At 37.1% G+C, this 19,067-nt stretch overlaps 2 protein-coding genes across 10 annotated transcripts in view; one reads left to right on the top strand and one right to left on the bottom strand.

Moving 5' to 3' along the window:
* Nucleotides 1-19,067, top strand: part of LOC129725533 (myocyte-specific enhancer factor 2) — a 205,573-nt gene that overhangs the window by 59,071 nt on the left and 127,435 nt on the right. The window lies entirely within an intron of this gene.
* LOC129725534 (uncharacterized) lies at nt 9,110-10,682 on the bottom strand. The gene is made up of 2 exons (XM_055681502.1): nt 9,783-10,682; nt 9,110-9,723 (listed from the first exon to the last, which is right to left on the bottom strand). The coding sequence occupies exons 1-2, from the start codon at nt 10,555-10,557 to the stop codon at nt 9,335-9,337; spliced, it is 1,164 nt and encodes a 387-aa protein (XP_055537477.1). The 5' UTR covers nt 10,558-10,682; the 3' UTR covers nt 9,110-9,334.

The following is a 19,067-nucleotide window of genomic DNA, read 5'->3' as shown; positions in this document are numbered from 1 at the left end:
CAGCTGGGTGCGTTTAGTGAATCGACGGGTGGTTTGCGGGTTTTTGAAAGGCTTAGTGGTGGTTCTGCTCGATGTTTTGTCAGTCTGTTGGTTGACAGGTAATCAAGATTTTTTTTTTATCTCTGGAATGGTGACCTTTTAGTTCTAGGAAAAAAGTTCCCTTTAAAGCCAAAAAATCCTTTTCTCATTGGGAGAGGCATGAATCTGAAAGCTCATTTGTAATTTGGAAATGAAGCCCTAGAAAATAACTCTTTATACCAGGAAGTTAACTTATGTTCCGGAAGGCGATTCCACCAAAAACTTTAACAATTCTGACATCCGCCACTTGCTTTACTGGTGATGAAAAGCATGGGCCAGGAATTCAAAAAACACCACTATTTTTCTGAAAAATGGAATATGCAATTTTCCTCAATCACTAACTCTTCCAATTTATTGATGAAAAATAAAAGAACTTCTGAATAGTTCGCAATTTAAATTTAGGTTTGAAAAACTGCTCATATCTTCGTTGGATAGCTTAAAAAAAAAAATGGTTAGAATCGTTGTCAGTCATAATTTAAGATAAAATTCAATTCATTTTTTGTGGCCTCTCCGTTTTTTTTTGGTAAGGCTCTCCAGACATGTTGAGCACATGTTGTGAGCAGAGGTACTTTTATGTTTTTTATGCTAATTTGGAATCATTTTTCATAAATTTTGTTTTAATTTTTTGAGGTACTGTGATCTAAATTTGGAATCAGTTTTATGATTAGTTACATCCATCATGGAACCACTTTTAGCCACTAGTTTTTTGAAACCAATTTCTCCGTTTGCCTTTTCTGTCATTTAGAAGCGTCCTCCAACCATTAGGCTGAATTTGAATCATTTTCTTTTTAACCTTTTCCTCTCGTTAGAATTACTTTATTAATTTGAACCAAATTTATGGTCATTTGAGTTTTCGGTCGCAACTGTCGATAAAAAGTAATTTCCATTTTTTTAACTAAATTTTTTCTTACCTTTTAAACGTTTATAGAATTTTGATTTTTCCCTGTGACGTGTTTCTAGTCACTTAAAGGTATATTCAGGATTATTTTCTTCTCGACTGCTATTGGATTATAGAGATGATTTTAAGCATAAACTTTTGTATGCTTTCTTTCTACCCTTGAGTGACGTTTTAGATTTTTCTTGAGGTAAATTTAGAATAAGTTTTTGATAGTAGCTTTCGGCCTTTTTCTGACGATAATTTTTTAAGATTTTCCGGTTTTCCTGAGAGTTTACTGAACTTAAATTGTAATGTTATTTTTCTACCTTTATGTCTAATTTTTACCTTTTTACTACCTGTTTAAAATGACTTCAGTTTGTTTGATCTCGTGTTTTCATACATTTTAAGTTAAATTTGGTGCATTTGTTTTTTTTTTACTTTTACTTGCAGAAAAATTTTATCTTGAAAATACAGCATCTATAGATGCCTCCAGCCGTTTTGAACTAACTGTTGAATCCTCTTTAGTTTTGGTCTCTCATTTGATTTCTCCGAGGGGCCCAAAACTTTATTAGAAACCAATTTTTGTTCTGGCCATTTTATGGCTTCTGGTTTCAAGAATTTCGACCTAGGTTTGGCTATTTTCTATTTATAGTCTATTGTGTTGTTTGTCTCGCATTCAGTAGTGTTTTCAATCATTCAAAACATAATTTGTAATTAGATTTCTGATTCTAAACTATTAAGGCGTTTGCAAGTACTTTGATTGCTTCGCTGATTTGAAAAAAAGTTATTAAATTTTTTGCAACGACCAAAAAGAGATCAACATTTCAGTTCTTTTTTTGATAAAAATTTCCAGCAATTAAAAAATTTCGCATTTTTTTTTGTTTTTAGTTTTTTCGGAACCATTTACAGCAGAATGTAGAATCAACTTAGGGTTTTCCCTTTTCTGGTCGTTGATGCGTTTCTCGGCCTTCTCAAGCGGAATTTTGAGAGACTCTGTTCATTCATGGCTTCTCTCAAGGTGCTTTTATACTGAATATGAACTTATGGTTGTTCTTTTGCTGACATTTTGACGTAGAACTGCCTCTCTCAGGAAGTTTGGCCACATAATAAAAAAAAATAAAAAAAGAAAAATTTAAAAAAATAGAAAAAAAATAAAAATAAAAAAATTATACAAAAATTTAAGAAAAATAAAACGAAAAGGAAAATCGAAAAACGAAGAAAGGGATAAATATGTGCAATTTCAAATGCTACTAAGTCAGCTAGGTTAAGTCAAGGGTTGTTCTTCGTTCTTGCAGCAATAGATTGGAAAACCCATAGATGGTTTCCGCGTAAATGCGAAAAAGTGTAATTTGATTATTCGAACTATTGTACTATTGGAAATTGTCAAGCCTTGTTGAATTGCAAATTTCGATGCTTTTCCTGACACGGTCGACAGAACCATATGCCTAGTAAACTGGGAATGCACTCTTTGTGCTATATGAGAGCCTGTTTCTGCTCAATCCTTTTACTAGTAGATGGCGACTAGGAAGGTCCTAACTATGTACCAGTGCAGTCACTACCAGGCTTGTAAACGGTCACCATTTTCATTTGATCTCGCTTCCTTAGCGCGCGTCACAGTCGGCTTTCGCTCGTAAATGTAAAATAACCAAACCATCGCCGCTCAGCTCACAGAAAGAAAAGGATAGTCAAACGACACTCGCGTATCAAATAGATGCACACTGTCAATCGTTAAGCGATGTTATTTCGGCCAATTTCTGTCTACTTCGTTCATCGCCGCTCAGCTCACAGAAAGAAAAGGATAGTCAAACGACACTCGCGTATCAAATAGATGCACACTGTCAATCGTTAAGCGATGTTATTTCGGCCAATTTCTGTCTACTTCGTTCATCGCCGCTCAGCTCACAGAAAGAAAAGGATAGTCAAACGACACTCGCGTATCAAATAGATGCACACTGTCAATCGTTAAGCGATGTTATTTCGGCCAATTTCTGTCTACTTCGTTCATTTATGTTAAGAAATATTATTACAAGATCAATGATATAAATAGTTTCCAGAATACACGCACTCAACGTGCGTAATTCTCATTTTTATTAAAAATGTCAAAATACGTTTGAGGAAAATAACGTCGTGATGGCGATACTCATTTGACATGTTTGTTTAAGAATGTATTCCGACAGCGAGCCTTGGTAGCGTCAGAAGAAGAAGAAGACGATTATCGCAGTGAAAAGTGGTTCTACCGTGACCATTTCGAAGCCTGGTCACTACACAATACACAGTGGTCCAATAAGGCAAAAAGTGGAACTTAATTCATTAGCGCCTTTCACATTCATCCTAGCTTAATAGTGTCTTCGGAACAATTATTTGTATAAATGTCCCGCATAACCGCAAATTGTCAAAAATTATGAAAAGTTTACCATACTAAAAATTAAAAAAAAAACTAACTTTTTTGTGTTAAGAGGTAGAGGAATAGTTTATTGAGAAGAGTTAAAGAAGATTCAAAAATATGAAACTTTGTTGAACAAATGAAAATCCTATCTTCATTAGGTACGAAGTTATAAAGTACGTTATGTGGAACTAACTTAAAACTTAGTTTTTTGTACTTAACTTTTGTTAGTTGCATTTTACACGGAAGTGTTGTTCGGAGAAATTATTAGGGCACACAAACTCACATTTTTGCCAAAGACCATATATCTGTAGGACTTTTACTTATAAAGTTATATCATATTTTTGCTTACTTTTTCGATAAATTCAAGACCGTATATGTTAAAAAGGGGGAAGTGGAATTATTGTGTCAATACTTTTCCTTGAAGTTAAGCTCAAGTACTATAAACTCATGTAGGTTCCATTTGTCCCAATTCACCCATATTAAAGTTCGGCGAGCATATGTTACAGTAGGTTTTCAAATATTAAAAATACTAACTTTTTTGTGTTAAGAGATGGAGGCATGATTTATTTAGCAAAGTTTTAGAACTTGCAAAAATATGAAACTTTGCTGAACAACAAAAAATCTATCTTCATTGAGAACAGAGTTACAGAGTACTTTACGTAAAAGTTACTTAAAAGTTAGTTTTTTGTACTTAACTTTTGTTAGTTACATTTTACGAGAAAACGTTGTTCTAAAGAAGCATTTGGGCATATAAAATACGCGTTTTTGTTGAAGACCACACATCGCTAGGACCTTTCCTTTCAAAGTTATAGCAATTTCTCCGAATAACACCTTCGTGTAAAATGTAACTGTTCGCTAACTGGGTGCTGTTTAACTGGGCTGCTTTTTAACTGGGCTTTCGCTAACTGGGCTATAGCCCAGTTAAAAAGCAGATGAACGTCAAAAATCAGCGTTTGGCATGTTGCTGTCAAAACGAGATAGGGGCACATGAATAGTAAATTGAGATTGATTTTTTCAGTTCAATGGATTCTGGTTGTCATCACACATGCGATCCACTAGATATTCATCTATTTGTTTCCAGGTCAAATAAATGATTTATGAAAAGAACATGTTTCCAGGCAACGGGTAGTGCAAGTTAAGCAAACGCAAGGAAAGCAATTTATTTTTTCTCATTATCTGTTCATCAATCAGGATTTTTAGTGTATTTGTTTAAAACATTTTCCAATTTCCGCTGAGAGTTTTGCCTAGCGCCATTACATCGAAATCCCCCTCGCTATTTGACGATATTTGAAATGTCAGCCCAGTTAGCGAGCGACATTCATTAACTGGGCTGGGCCCTCAGCCCAGTTAGCGAACGAACAGTGTAACAAAAGTTAAGTACAAAAAACTAAGTTTTAAATAAGTTCTGTATAATATAATTTTTAACTTCGTACCTAATGAATATAGGACTTTCATTTGTTCAACAAAGTTTCATGTTTTTGAATCTTCTATAACTTTCTTGAATAAACCATTCCTCTATCTCTTGACACAAAAAAGTTAATTTTTTTATATTTTTAGTATAGTAAACTTTTCATAATTTTTGACAATTTGCGATTATGCGGGACATTTATACAAATAATTGTTCCAAAGACACTATTAAGCTAGGATGAATGTGAAAGGCGCTATGAAATTAAGTTCCACTATTTGCCTTATTGGACCACTGTGCAATGGTCCAGAAACTGAATTTAGGAAAAAATTGAATCTAGAGCTCGACAGTAATATTTTAGAGAAAAACTTTTTTCTACAAAGTGTTACATATGATGAAGCGCCAACAGAAAAATTATCAAAAATTAGTGTGACCCAAATTTTCGATGAAATCAAGAGCTGGAAGAAAAAGTTGTTCTACAATATTATAGCTCCATTAAGTCAAAGCAATTTTGTTGAAAAAAGTTCTCCTCTATTTTTGAAAATAATTGATTTAGATTAAAAAAAAAACACATTTTCGCTCTCTCTCTCTATTTTGCTTAAAGTTATTGATGTTTATCATAAAAAATATGCTTGTTTAATTTGTTTGTCGTTCTTTTCGGGGCAAACACAAAAAGTTTCTCTTAGCCCCATTTGTCTCTATATATGGAGAAATTTGAAGAAAAGAAGTTATTTTTATATTTGAATAAATATAATTTAAAAATATGACCAAAACTGTTATAATTCTAAATATTTTGCATGTAAAAGCTCACACATTTTTTTGGTATTATCTTTCGGGAATAGAAATAATTACCTTCAATTTGATCCTGAAAAATCGAAAATCGATCACCTGATGAAAAAAAATTATTGAAAATCAGCTACATCGAATAAAGCGGTTTTTATGGTCATCCTATTTTGGAGCTGGTAAGCCAAAGTGCTTCAATTGTGTTTAAAATTGTAGGGATGAACCTTTGTTGAAAATAATCAAATCCGTATTTTTTTATTTGTTTGTCGGTTATACATAGACTAGGGATGTAACGGATATCCGCATCCGCATCCGCAAATGCGGAACATCCGCATAAAAATTGACATCCGCATCAACATCTGTATCTGCAGATGTCTGAAAAATCACATCCGTAACATCCCTGATATAGACTCCGATTATTTTTCACTATATATAATCGAATTTTATATATAATCGAATTAGAGAAAAAAAATGTTTTGTATTTATTTTTCATAATTGATTTGTTGTTTTCGTATAAATAAGAATCATTTTATTTTTGATTCATCCCCCTAAAAGTCAGAAAACACATTTCTTACAAAAAAATACATATCTTGTAGTTATTCCTTATGTCAGCGGTTCTCAACCTTTTTTTGTCCGCGTACCCCATGGCGATATTTTCCAAACCAATTGTACCCCCTGGCTTGGAATGTTCTCGCAGAGTGGGAGAAAGTAGTGGTAGATCATTGTGTGGTAGTCTAGTTTAGGTTTTAAATTGAACTATGGTTTGTTTGATTGGTACAGTCATGCTTTAAGAGCAGGTTTAAACAACAAATGAAGTGTTATGAAGAAAAACTGCTTTATCCGCCATTACTGATTTTTCTTTCGCGTACCCCCTGGAGGCTTTCGCGTACCCCACGTTGAGAACCGCTGCCTTATGTAATTGCAGTTAAATGTAAAAAAAATACTAAAAAATATTATAAAAGTATATGTTGATTTGTCAACTTGTTTGTATTTAATTTCTCAAACTTTAAAAAATTGAATTTTTTTCAATTTTATTTTTTTTTTTAATTTTTTTGATTTTTGAAATTATTTTTATTCAGAAATTTTTTATCAAGTATTTTTAGTTTTTCTATTCTTAATTTTTTTTAACAATTTTCAAAATTTAAATTTTTAAATATTTTTCTATTTTTTTCCCCTTCTTATTAAGCGTTACGTATTTTGTAGATATTCTCTTACGATATATTAACTCTAGATAAGTCATATTTTAAATTCAAGAATACAATTTTTTGCTTCTATATTGTGCGGTAGCGACAGCATCAGCAGTTGGCACTTTCTCTAACGAAAAGCTGCCGTATTTACCCATACAAACGTTTTCAAACTATCAAACCTGTGGGCCGTCAAAATTTCATTTTGAATGCAGCTCTCCACTGTGTAATCAGCAGTGGTGGGCACCATTACGCTAATTCGCTAATTCGCTAATTAGCGACGCTAAAATTCAGTTAGCGATTTAGCGATTTCGCTAATTTTTGAGCTGGTTAGCGAAACTGTTAGCGTCGCTAAAATTTTGGCCTTCGAAACGCTAATCGCTAATTCGCTAAATTTTGTAGAGAAGCGACAATAGAAATATTTAGAAAAACTGTGAATTGCTGATGGCGTACATAAATTGCTTCGAAAGATGAACATACTTTACTGCGAAAGTTACTTTTGTCAGTTTTTTTACCCTAGAATGGAGTTCCAGTTATCGTACAAGCCACAGGAGCATTTTGAAGAACAAGCACAAGGTCTAGATTGAATTTTCGGCACACCAAGAACTTTGGCAAATTGCAATGCGCTTGAAATTATGACAACTTTGATTCTACTTTTTCGATTCAGATAATAATAGAATTTTTTATGAAAACATTCCTATGAGTATCTATTTTCAATGCAAGCTAAATAACTTTTGTTATTCTTGTTTTTACAACATCAAATATGAATACCGTTTCGTGAACCTCTTATTGTGAATAGCGTTAAAAACTAATTGTTTTCGTTTGTTTAACCAAAAAAAATCAAAGTGGTCCAAATCTTACAAAACACGAGCAATAAATATAGCGATATGACTATTTACATATTAAAAAGTTAGCGATTAGCGATTAGCGAAAGTTCCGCTGATATGGGTTTAGCGTTTAGCGTTTAGCGATTATCGAGCTAAATTTTCTGGTTAGCGGCTTAGCGGTTAGCGTCGCTAAATTTTCGATTAGCGGTGCCCACCACTGGTAATCAGAATAATGCCTCATTCCCATTGTCGGCGATGGCATAGAGATGTGATCAGAATTACACCGGATGTTGAATTGAATAATAAATTATCCTTTAGAGGACAAATATATACTTCTAATTTTCTCGTTCATTCATTACACTTCATTAAAACTGTTGAACGCCTTCACAAAGATAGTTGTAAATTCGACTTCACCTTCATGTCTTAGCAATATGCAACATGCAACAGCAACGTAATTAAGTGTTGTGTAACTGATTTCGGCAACTTCCACTCAAATCAAATGCTTCCTGTTTCTGTTTAAATCAATCATTTAACTAGTAGATGGCTAGTAAGACGGTCCTAACTACGTAGCAGCGGATAACAGCAGCAGCGATAGTGGTAGCAGCTTCAGCACAAAGATGCAGTCATCCGATATTAAATTCCTAGTTGAAGAGTGAATACTCTCGGGAATCAGTGGCGTTAGTGGTGGTAGCAGCGTCAGCGGTAGGTGCAGCGGCACTTCCTTTAACAAAAAACTATCTGTGCTGCAGCACCAGCACCAGGCGTATTGGCCGGCACTTACTTCAGTGAAAAGCTTCGCCGTATTCTGGCATCACACAAACGTTTTTGGGATGCTGGCAATCATAATCTACTGGGCCGTGTTCAGGTTTCAGAGAGACCTAATATTATCAAATCTCATTGAGTTCCTCATTAAGATTTTGTAATATTATTTGAAGCGAATGTTAGCAAGGTTTTGAAATGTTACGCTTTCTCCCATCCTGTTAACCAAACGCCTTCGATTTTAAATTGAATAAGAAACTGTTCTGTTCTAAACAACCAAACAAATGAAATGAAGATTGAACTTTTTGGGATTGTTTGGAGCCCCAAATAGAACAAAAAAGGTTCTGGCGTTATGCTATCAAGTTTCATTTTTTCCACATAAAGATAACGCCCCACTCTATTGTATACATGTTACAACATAACTTTGGAACGTCTGAACCGATTTACGTCAAACTTGACATACGTGGTTCTTACACAAAATAAACATATTGGGAGGGGAAAAGGAACGAACCTCTAAAGGGAAGGGGACCTTAACTAATTGGGTGGGTGTGGATAAATTTGTCTGTTATTTTTTAAGAAAAGGATTCTATTTGGCGCGAACTGATATTTTCTAGTATTCTGCCTAAAAAATTAACCATCGATGGGAATGACCTCAAAATACGCCATTCAATCTAGAATTATGGTTTCGTGAACGACACAGGACAGAAATCTTTGAATTTAACCAATAAAATCCCAACAATTTTTAGGCCATCTTATAAACAATTTTTGAATTTATTTTGAAATTTGTGAAAGAGAAAAATATGACTAATAATCCTTAACTTGCTATTCTGAAATGCTTAGAATAACTTATGACTAGTTTCATTATTTTAATATGCCTTAGCTTTTATAATTTATATTAGTTTAACCCTATTTCAGACATAATTATAATAAATTAGCAGCTATAAAATGGTAACAAGTAATAATCTACCAACATGGAAATGGTTATGTTCAATTGATTTTTGCATTAACAATTAAAATCAGTGTATACCACGATTTTTAAAATTGATTCAGCAAATCAAACGTTTCACGAATATCGACGCACAGCTGATACTGGGACTCCTCCTCCGCCGCCAGTGGGTCTGCCACGACGGTGCACTTCACGTCTTCCTCGACGAACGTTTGCCCTTCCACTTCTTCATCTTTAGGAAAACCTAAATCCTCCAGTGGCGTTAGCGGCGAAAACTCGCCAAAATTCATTGCTCTAGAGCCACTATGGACGTTTTCATCCTGGTAGTCAAAAGTGTCCAGCGTGTTGACCGGTGGCGGTAACTTTTCCGGCACGGTTTTTTTCGGGTGAACCTCTGCCATTTTATTTTCCGCTGGCGTTAATGTCAGAGTTTTTTCCACCGAAGGTTTTTTCTCCGGTACCTTTGCACTCTGGGCCTCTGTGGGTTAGAAAAATATATTTAATTAAAAAAACTGTGTTTCATTATTTGGAACTTACCAGGCGAATCATCGTAAACCGGTAAATAATTACCGAAGAAGCGTTTCAAATCGTCCAAATTGACCCGACCGTAATTGCCCGCGATAACGCGTTGCTTCATATACTCTGGAAGTTCGGTGACCGGTTCGTTACAGTACGCTGCTGGAACTTCGATGATCGGAACCAGTCCGTCGTCGCCAATGTTGAGATTTCCGTAAGCCTCACGTACCGAAAGCTCGAGCGATTTTGTCTCCATGAGCAGAATGAACTTTTCCTGTGCAAAGCTGCTGGAAGAAAGCTGTGATCTTGTGCCGCTTACCGTTGTGCCATTTTCTCCCGTTTCATATTGTTTAGTATTTTTCAGAATTTTTCCCTGATGCATCGAACAGTTTCCATTTTGTTTATTGAATGTTTCGCGTAGGTGGCGGCTGCGAAGCAACTGTTCAAAATAGGCGCGATTTTCTCCGGTGAATGAATCGTGTTTATATTTTAGAATAAGCTTTTCCTCGTCCTCGTCGCTAGTCACTTTGCCCGAATCGTCCACAATTTGTTCGAATCCGTAGAAATCCAGCAACCAAAAAAAGGTTGAAAGCTTCGAACACCGGAAAATAGATTCCCTCGTTTGCAGATACTGCTCCAAAGCGTCTCGCTCCAACAGGATGACGGTTTTGTTTTCATTCCAACGAAGAATCCGATTTCCCCCGGTTGCGTTCACCAGTATCCACACCTTCAGAGGAAAGCGTAGGTTTTTGTACTTCTCGAAAGACTGACTCACCATTTCCAGCTTGTATTCCATGTCGATGCACTTGTCACGCGCGCGGTCGAACAAACGGAGAAGATGCGCTTAGCGTCACTGTTGCTTGTAAAATGGCGCGCGCGATGCACTTTGCGGCCGTGCCGGCGCACGCGACCTTTTGGCCGGTTTCGCGTTTCCATGGAACCGCGCGTGGTTTCCTTGGTGACGGCAGCGGTGGCTCGCGTGCTGGTCAGCGGGGTCTCAATTCAAGTCAAGTGTGTGAAGCGTGGCTTGCTGCGATATTGTGCGCGCGGGACTGGGGAATCAAATAAAGTGTCGTTGGTTTTATCATTTGGGGAGCTTCGATCGATAGATTTATCATATTTTATTTACGTTTTTTTAAAGTTATTCGAGAGTGCTTTTGACATAGCCTTAAACGGGTGCTAGAAAATGTGGGTGATGTTACTATATTAATTTGCGTCGAGTATTCTCAGCTATTTAAAAAAAAAAATATGAAAAAATCACAATGAGGAAAAATTTTAAAGAATGATTTAAAATATGTTTTTTTATTATCGGTAAAATTTTAATTATGGACTTTTGTGCTCGCAAAATACCCGCAGCGTAAGCAAAAAACCTGTGCAGATAAATAACCAGATATGTCATTTTTCTACTCACTAATTTAAAACAAATGTTGACCCCGAATCACAATTCGGTCAATTAACATTTGTCTGACAAACATTTTCACAATTTTCACAGAAAATCATTCATTGAATTTTTTAAGCTTTGAGATATTTTGACCTCAAAGCTTTCTGAAATAATTCAAGAATTCACTTTTCCATTATTTCTATATCACGCTTATCCTGCGCACAAAGGAAATAGATGAACAAAATTATACCTGATTCTCTTGAAATAAAACCTCCTGACCCACCTTCGCCTTAATTGCTCCTCTCATTACACACTTTTCAAACCAGGTTCATTTGTTGCTTATTTTCGACCCAAATTTCTAAAGATTTCACATAGGACTAAGAATTGTCACATTTGAAACCCATTGAAATTTCTAAGATCAAACCAAACATATTGAAAATTAATGACCTTATTTAAATGATAAAATCGCTTGATTATTCAGTGTACGGTGTATAAGTTAAATTTAATTTTTTCTTCAAGTACAGAACATTTTAAAGACATTTGAAATAAGAAATTTGTCATGACAATTGACAAGTGACAGGTCGTGAATCAAAGGTGAGATCCGTGACAAAAACGAGTTGCCTTTCATATGTCAACCGATGTGTGCAATTAATGTGCCTCTGCAATAAAGCCCAAATATTTCCCCATAACCAACACTCGATTTCGAGTGGGATGAAAGTTGTTTGTCCGTTGGGCGTGATCCGTTGGAAGTGTGCATCCGAGGAGATTTATGTCGTGCGTATTTACACAGTTCATCACCGAGTCGAGCAGACAGCCTTCGATCCGGGAGGAAATTGCCTAGTCGTCGTTGCCCGGTGACGCGACTGCCCCAGGCAGGTACGACTTTTATTGCTCTTGATCCGAGCAGGAGATATTGGCGATTGTAGGCGTTCCAGGACGTCCCGTGTCAGGCTTTTTTATGTAAACCTTGACCTCCAATGCTATTTCTAATGCGTCGCAGTAGTTCTCCGGAATTATGTTCCGCACGGAACGACGTTGTTTTTGGATTCAACATTTTGAATAATTCTATTTTTACCTGACACTAAAATTTAGAGCGATGCTATGATTATCACCTGGAAATTGGAGATTATCTGTCGTCTTACGGATCAGAAGCCAAAAGAAATGAAATTAAGGAAACAGGCAGCATTCCGTTTTGAATTGCTGCGTGGGACATGCCGCCTCCAGAGCGGTCAGAAAATGTGCACCTTGAGTGTTGTGGCTCCCCAGACAAATGAACAAAAAAAAAGATTAAATAGGGAAAATAATTGCAGAAAGCTTGTTATTTTCTGGGCATTGGCGGGAAGCTCGAGTCCCGGTGCGGCGTTTGTTTATCTGATGTCAGTTTCAATATCTATCCTGTTGCTGGCTTGCTTCCATGGGGGTCTTTCCTTGTGCTGTGGGGGCGAATCACTCACACGTGAGAGCTGGAGTCGTCAACAGCCTTGGGCAACATCCAAAAAGTTCATCATTCTTCTCAGGCCAGCAAGACGTCAGAACCTTGCTCGTTTTTTAATATGCTAAAAGGAGTTTATATGCCTTGGTTGTTATAGCTTTTGCTATATTTGTAAAAAATTGTTTCGAAATCAGAAGCAAATCATTACGATCACAATTATTACTCTTGTGAAAAGTTCAAATTTGTGGGTTTATCAATTTTCATAATAATCATTATGTGCATGTGGTTGATAAGTAATCAGAGTTTGAAGGCTATTTTTCAGGGTTAAAGCTGTTTTCGCGGGGAGACAGTATCACTTTGGAGAGTGATACTGCTATTCTGTACCGAACCGTCTTTCTCCTGCTAATATCACCAATTACAATTCTCAAGAGAAACTTCACAAACGTTGAAAAAAGTTAGAAAAAAACAAAAAACAAAAAGTTGACGTGGACACCCTCCACGATGAAATTGCCACACACAAAATTGATTCGCAAAATTCGAGTTTTCATCCGATTGCCATCAAATTTTCAGGGATTGAAAAATAACTATTAAACTTCTTTTTACCATTTTACTCGTATTTTATTTACAGTTCATACGCAAATGCCCGCACCCAGCCATAAGATTGTGCACAACCTGTGAATCAACCGTTTTTTGCATGTAAACCCATACTTTCTTCAGTTCCTCGACTGTCTTCACTACCTTCGGTTTGTCTAATACCTGTATTAGACGAAGCAAATATTTGCTATTTTTGGTACGATTTTTATTTGCACAAAATTAAATCTGTATTAAAAAATAACAAACATTTGCTTCGTCTATACCTGCTTTAAGAAGGTGCTGCTTCCTAATCGCCCAGTACTTTTCGATGGGGCGGAGCTCCGGAGTGTTGGGAGGGTTGAACATTTTCGGCACGAAATTGACCTTATTGTCCGCATACCACTTCAGCACGTCCTTGGAGTAGTGGCATGAGGCCAAATCCGGCCAGAAGATTGTTGGGACGTTGTGGGCCTTCAGGAGAGGAAGCAGCCGCTTCTGGAGGCACTCTTTCATGTACACCTGTCCGTTCACCGTGTCCTGGGTCACGAAAGGTGCAACCGCTTCCCGCACGTGTAGATGGCTTGCCAAACCAGGAATTTCTTCGCAAATTTGGACATCTTCTGAGTGCGGACATGCTCCGGAACGCTGAACTTATCCTTGGCCGTGAAAAACAGGTTGCCGGGGATCTGTTTGAAGTCGGCCTTCACATATGTTTCGTCGTACATGATGCAGCATTCAACTTTCGTCAGCATGTTGAGGTACAACTTCCTGGCACGGGTTTTGGCGGACTTGTTCTGCTTCTCGTCGCGATTAGGGGCCTTTTGTACCTCGAACGTTCGAAGCCCAGTCTTAGTTTTGGCCTTCTGAACAAAACTTCGGCTTAGGTGCAGCTTCTCAGCCACATCCCGAACGGGGGCGTTCGGGTTTCGGTTGAAGGCCCCAACTACGCGGTTGTGATTTTTGGTGTTGTACGGAATATTTTTTCCTTTACTTCTGGGCTTCCGATCGGTGGTCAATCGTTCCTCGAACAGCTTAATCACTCGCGACACCGTGGAATTCGCGATTCCCAACGTTTCAGCGATGGAACGATGCGAGAGATCCTTGTTCTCGTGATGAATGCGCAAGATTTTATCACGCACGAGCTGTTCTTTCGACTCCATTTCCGCGAGTTTTGATCACAGGACTTTAAAACTTGCAGGATGTAAATAATGCACTATGAACTAAATCCACCCAAATTTTCATTAAATTCTACCCAACGGTTAAAAAGTTAAAGCAATTTCATGGTGGCAATTTCAGCGTGGACACCCTTAATTTATCTCGAGATGTTATGTTGTGGCTGGTGTTTATTCACCTTTGTCTAACTTTCGAGCTTCCGAATCCATGAATGTTGCCAAGATTTCCGATGTTATAGGACTATTTTCTATTGCGTCCATGAGAACAATTGCCGCGCTAATATCCTCGAGATGATTGCCGTGGTAAACATACTTCTTTAATGTTGCATTATGAACCTAATTCAAATTTTAGAATCTAATACACTTCTGATATGGCCCCAACAACAGATATGATGTTCGTTGGTTCACCTCGGTTGTAAAATAAAAATATGACAACTTTTATGTAAGGACTGTTCATTTTATCAAACGGACACTTTGTTTTGGTGATATCTTTATTATTTTTCAAGCAATTTCTAGACGGTTTTTTGCAAAATGAAGGTTTAGTTTTCAACAAAAAGTACAAAATGTAAAACCTAACTAAGTTCATCTAACTATAAAACTGGTGAACTTTTCCTCGAACTCCACTCATAAGCCTCTTTACAGTTTCTGGCTTAACTTTTCGGCTTGCAGATGACCACATTTTCTTGAACTCATCAATTGACTGTGTTTCTCTACCATCCTTTCGAAGATACCGCTTGATAATTACCCAATAGCGTTCAACCGGACGTAGCTCTGGACAATTTGGTGGATTATTCGCCTTTTCGACGAATTTAATCGTATATTTCTTCAGCATTTCAAGAGTGGCAGCAGCGTAGTGGGCGGATGCAAGGTCTGGCCAGAACATTGGTGGGGTCTTGTGTTGACGATACACAGCAACAAGACGTTTTTGAATGCACTCCTTCCGGTAATTCTCAGCGCTTATGGTTCCTATTGTGAAATATGGCAAACTTTTTTTTCCACAAGAACAAAAAGCTTTCCATACAAGCACTTTCTTACCAAACTTGTCCATTCTAATCGATCATTTTACATCTGGTACTTCCCTACCTACAATAGAATTGAAAAATTGTGGCCCCGGAAGTGTTGTTGCGTCCAGTTTTCAGTAAGTCTCGTCATCCATTAAAATGCAACAGTTTCATTGCTTTTTCAGTATCCTATCCAACCTCTGACATCGTTCCTTTGCCCGTTCATGCTGTTCCTCGGTCCGTTTCGGTGTCTTCTGTTTTTTGTAGGTTCTGATGTTATTCCTTCGTTTGATATTTTGAAGCGTTCCTATACTAACTCTGAGTTTTTAAGCAATTTTTCGCACAGAGTCACATTCATTGGACAGTAAAAGCTTCACACACTTCTGCTCGATTTGTGGAATAGCCGCACCTTTTCTGGTTTTGGATCTTGGCAAATCTTCAAGAGAATCGTATTCTCCAAACTTTCTGATGATCTGGTACACAGTAGACTTAGACCTTTTCACAAGTTTTGCAATATTTCTACAGGATAGTCCCTCGGAACAGTACTTTTGAACAATCCAAAAACGAGTATCTTGATCGATTCGTGCCATTTTCCGAAACTTAACCGTTCCGACACCAAAACCAAAACACCGGCACAATGTCAACAAACTCAACTACACGATAAAGGAAGATTCATCAAATTTGGAGTTAATGTTTAGTTTTTATCGTCTATTCAAAATGTCCGTTTTATAAAATGAACATTCCTTAATTGATGATGCTAACTTTTATACTATAGAAAAATGTAAAATCCCTCTAAAACGCAGACTTTGACTAATCAGAGCCGAGCGACTTTTGTCTGCTATAGGTATATAGGTATTTCCGGAATCGAAATGATGCAGTTCCCAGAATCCAGAAATACCCAGAAAACACCTTTGGCGATTTTCGGTTTCTGGAATACAATCTAGAAGCCTATAACGGCCAACTACCTTCCTATAAGAGTAATTCCAAAATAGGGATGATGCTCTGAGGCAATTTACATTTCAAGTAAAGTTGAAAAGTGGCGCGAAAAAGTATAAAAAAAAAAAAAGCTGGAATAGCTCAACATATTTTGGTGAAGTTAGTACAAATCTGTGTGTAATTTGAAAGCTCCATTTGGGCTAAGACATTTGAAATTGGTTGGAGAATGACCGAGCCAAAAACGCGCGTATGCCCTGGCGTAAGGGCCATACTTAAATGGCGTAGCATTTATGGGGGGAGGGGGGATATCATCATTTTGTGACAAGCTTTGACAAGGGGGGGTTGTAGTAGAATCGACGCAGCATTTTTTTATAGACTGATTTTTTTGCAGGAAAAATGTATTCTAAAAACACACTAAAACATTGCACAAAGTATTGCAGCGAGATCTGTCGAAATGTTTTTATCTGTGGCATTCTGAAATCTTCTAAAGCTCTGCTACATAAACAATCACTCGGATTTCCAAACACCCAATCTGTTTTGAATACAAAAATCGTTGCTTTTTTGTGGCTTTTAATTGTGAAAATTACAAGATACTCGTTTCATTTCCGGAATAGTTTCTGTGTTTTCTGCAGACACCTTTACTCCTTGTACCAAAACACAAGCCCTTCGAAGCAGAAGATGCAGTCACGAGTCTATAAGTTGCAAATAAATTGAATTAGACACGGTTTTCAAGTATTTTTTGTATGTATGTTACTACAGTCAGGTTTTTATTACGTACCTCGTGAAAAAAACCGCGTTAATTCGAAAATCCACGTAAAAAAACGCGTAAAGTGAACCAGTAAGAAGGGCTTAGAAAAAACCCGAGACGCTCTAGAACTAGTATTTAAAATTGTCCTCTTTGACGGTCATTCAAACGTTTCTGGTTCCGAACCCACGTTAATTCGAAAATTCACGAAAAAGTTTTTGAATTAGCGCGGTATCGTGTAAAAAAACCGCGTTAATTCAAAAATCCGCGTGAAAAACCGTGTTAATTAAAAAATCCGCGTAAAAAAAACCTCGTCAAAAATCCGCGTATAAAAAACCGCGTAGAAAACCTGACTGCACGTATTTCTGTACGTTATTTCAGAAGCGGAGAGGGGGGGGGGTTATTCGAATGCTACGTTTTTTTTCAGGGGGGTTTAGGTTTTGTGACCAAATGCTAGGAGGGGGGGCTTAAAAATCATGAAAAAATGCTACGTCATTTAAGTATGGTCCCTAAAATAAAAACACGAAAAATATTTCTATGAAAATATCTCAAAGTTTCTAAAGATAATGAATTTCAACCTAACTCCAAAGCTTGCAAATATTTTAATACATATCGAATTGAGGACTTCAATTAATTAATTACATTTTAGATACAAGAAAATATCGTAGATAGTAGATTTTTTTGACGTAAAATTACGTCTTAAGGCAACACTCTAGGACAGGGGTGCTAATTAGATGCCTATAACTCAGTCAGTTTTCAACGGCTTTTCTTCACTCTTGCAGAAATTGATTGGAAAAGAACCTAAGAGCCCACCAGAATGTGGAGAATTGTGATTTTATTATGCTAACTATTGTACTATTGAACAATGTAGAGCTTTGTGGAAAATAGAGATATCGACCAATCCAAGCTTAAAAAAGGCAAAAATCCAATTTGGATACTTTCGGAGCCAGGATGTTATCTAGTGGCCGGAAATAGACTCCAAACCCCATTTGAAAGTTCAAGATGGAGACTTCCGATTCTTGAAAGACGGCTTAAAATGGCTGAATACCACCCAAGATCGATATCCAGAAACAAAATAATGGCCAGAAATAGAAGATCGGCTCCAGACGCCATTTCAAAGTTCAAGATGGTGGCTTCCGGTGGCTGTAAAACAGTCAAATATGACCTAATACCACCTAATATGATTACTTTTGGAATCGGGGTGAAATAGTGGGTGTTCGATAAGTTCGAATACGCTAAAAATGTGTTTAAAAATGATACTACAAGATATTGTTTCCGGAGTCAATTTTAGGCAATGTTTATTGAGAACTTCTACGACATATTAGCTCGAAACACTCTTCCTTTGTGTGGTATGACGACAACCTCTCGTCGCAGATCTAGATAACGAGCTTTTTAAATTGGTCCATAGTGCTTACTTTACGTTCGGTCTGCTTGGCCAGCACGTACGACCATACACCAGGGGACCGACCAGGGGATTTGGGTCCCGAGAATTGGGAAGCAACACAGTCTAACCGAGAAAATCAGTCGAATATTCCCAAGACGTAATGATTCCTCCCGTGCCCACAACCTTCTCCAGAACAGGCAGGTTATTGTAATTCTACGTTAACCTCGCGGTCGTGTCTCATACACAACCTCTTACACTTTTTTAAACTTTAAAAAGTAGAAGGGGTCCGTTCAATAATTACGCAAGCATATTTTTCCAATTTTTCAATCCCCCCTCTCCCCCTTGTAATACATCGTAAGATTTTTTGATACCCCCCCTCCTTACCCCCCTCCCTCTTACTGTATATACTATATATAGATTTTCATTATAGTTTTATCATCCTGGAGCAAGCATAATACTTCGTTTCCTCTTCTGTCCTTAATTCGAGTTAATCGTCCTTCCTTTATTTTCTTTTTATGAATTTTACCGTCCACACTTTCATGAACATGATTTTTTGAATAGCTCCATTAACAATGTTTTTCTTACGTAAGATAATCAATTAACCCCCCTCCCTCCCCTGTAAGATAGCGTAAAGAATATCTAAAATTGCACTCCCGCCATCCTCCCCTATTTGCTTACGTAA

Source organism: Wyeomyia smithii, chromosome 2, assembly GCF_029784165.1.
Source record: "Wyeomyia smithii strain HCP4-BCI-WySm-NY-G18 chromosome 2, ASM2978416v1, whole genome shotgun sequence".
NCBI lineage: Eukaryota > Metazoa > Arthropoda > Insecta > Diptera > Culicidae > Wyeomyia > Wyeomyia smithii.
The sequence above is the reverse complement of the archived record's forward strand: the minus strand, read 5'-3'. Positions and strand labels throughout refer to the sequence as shown.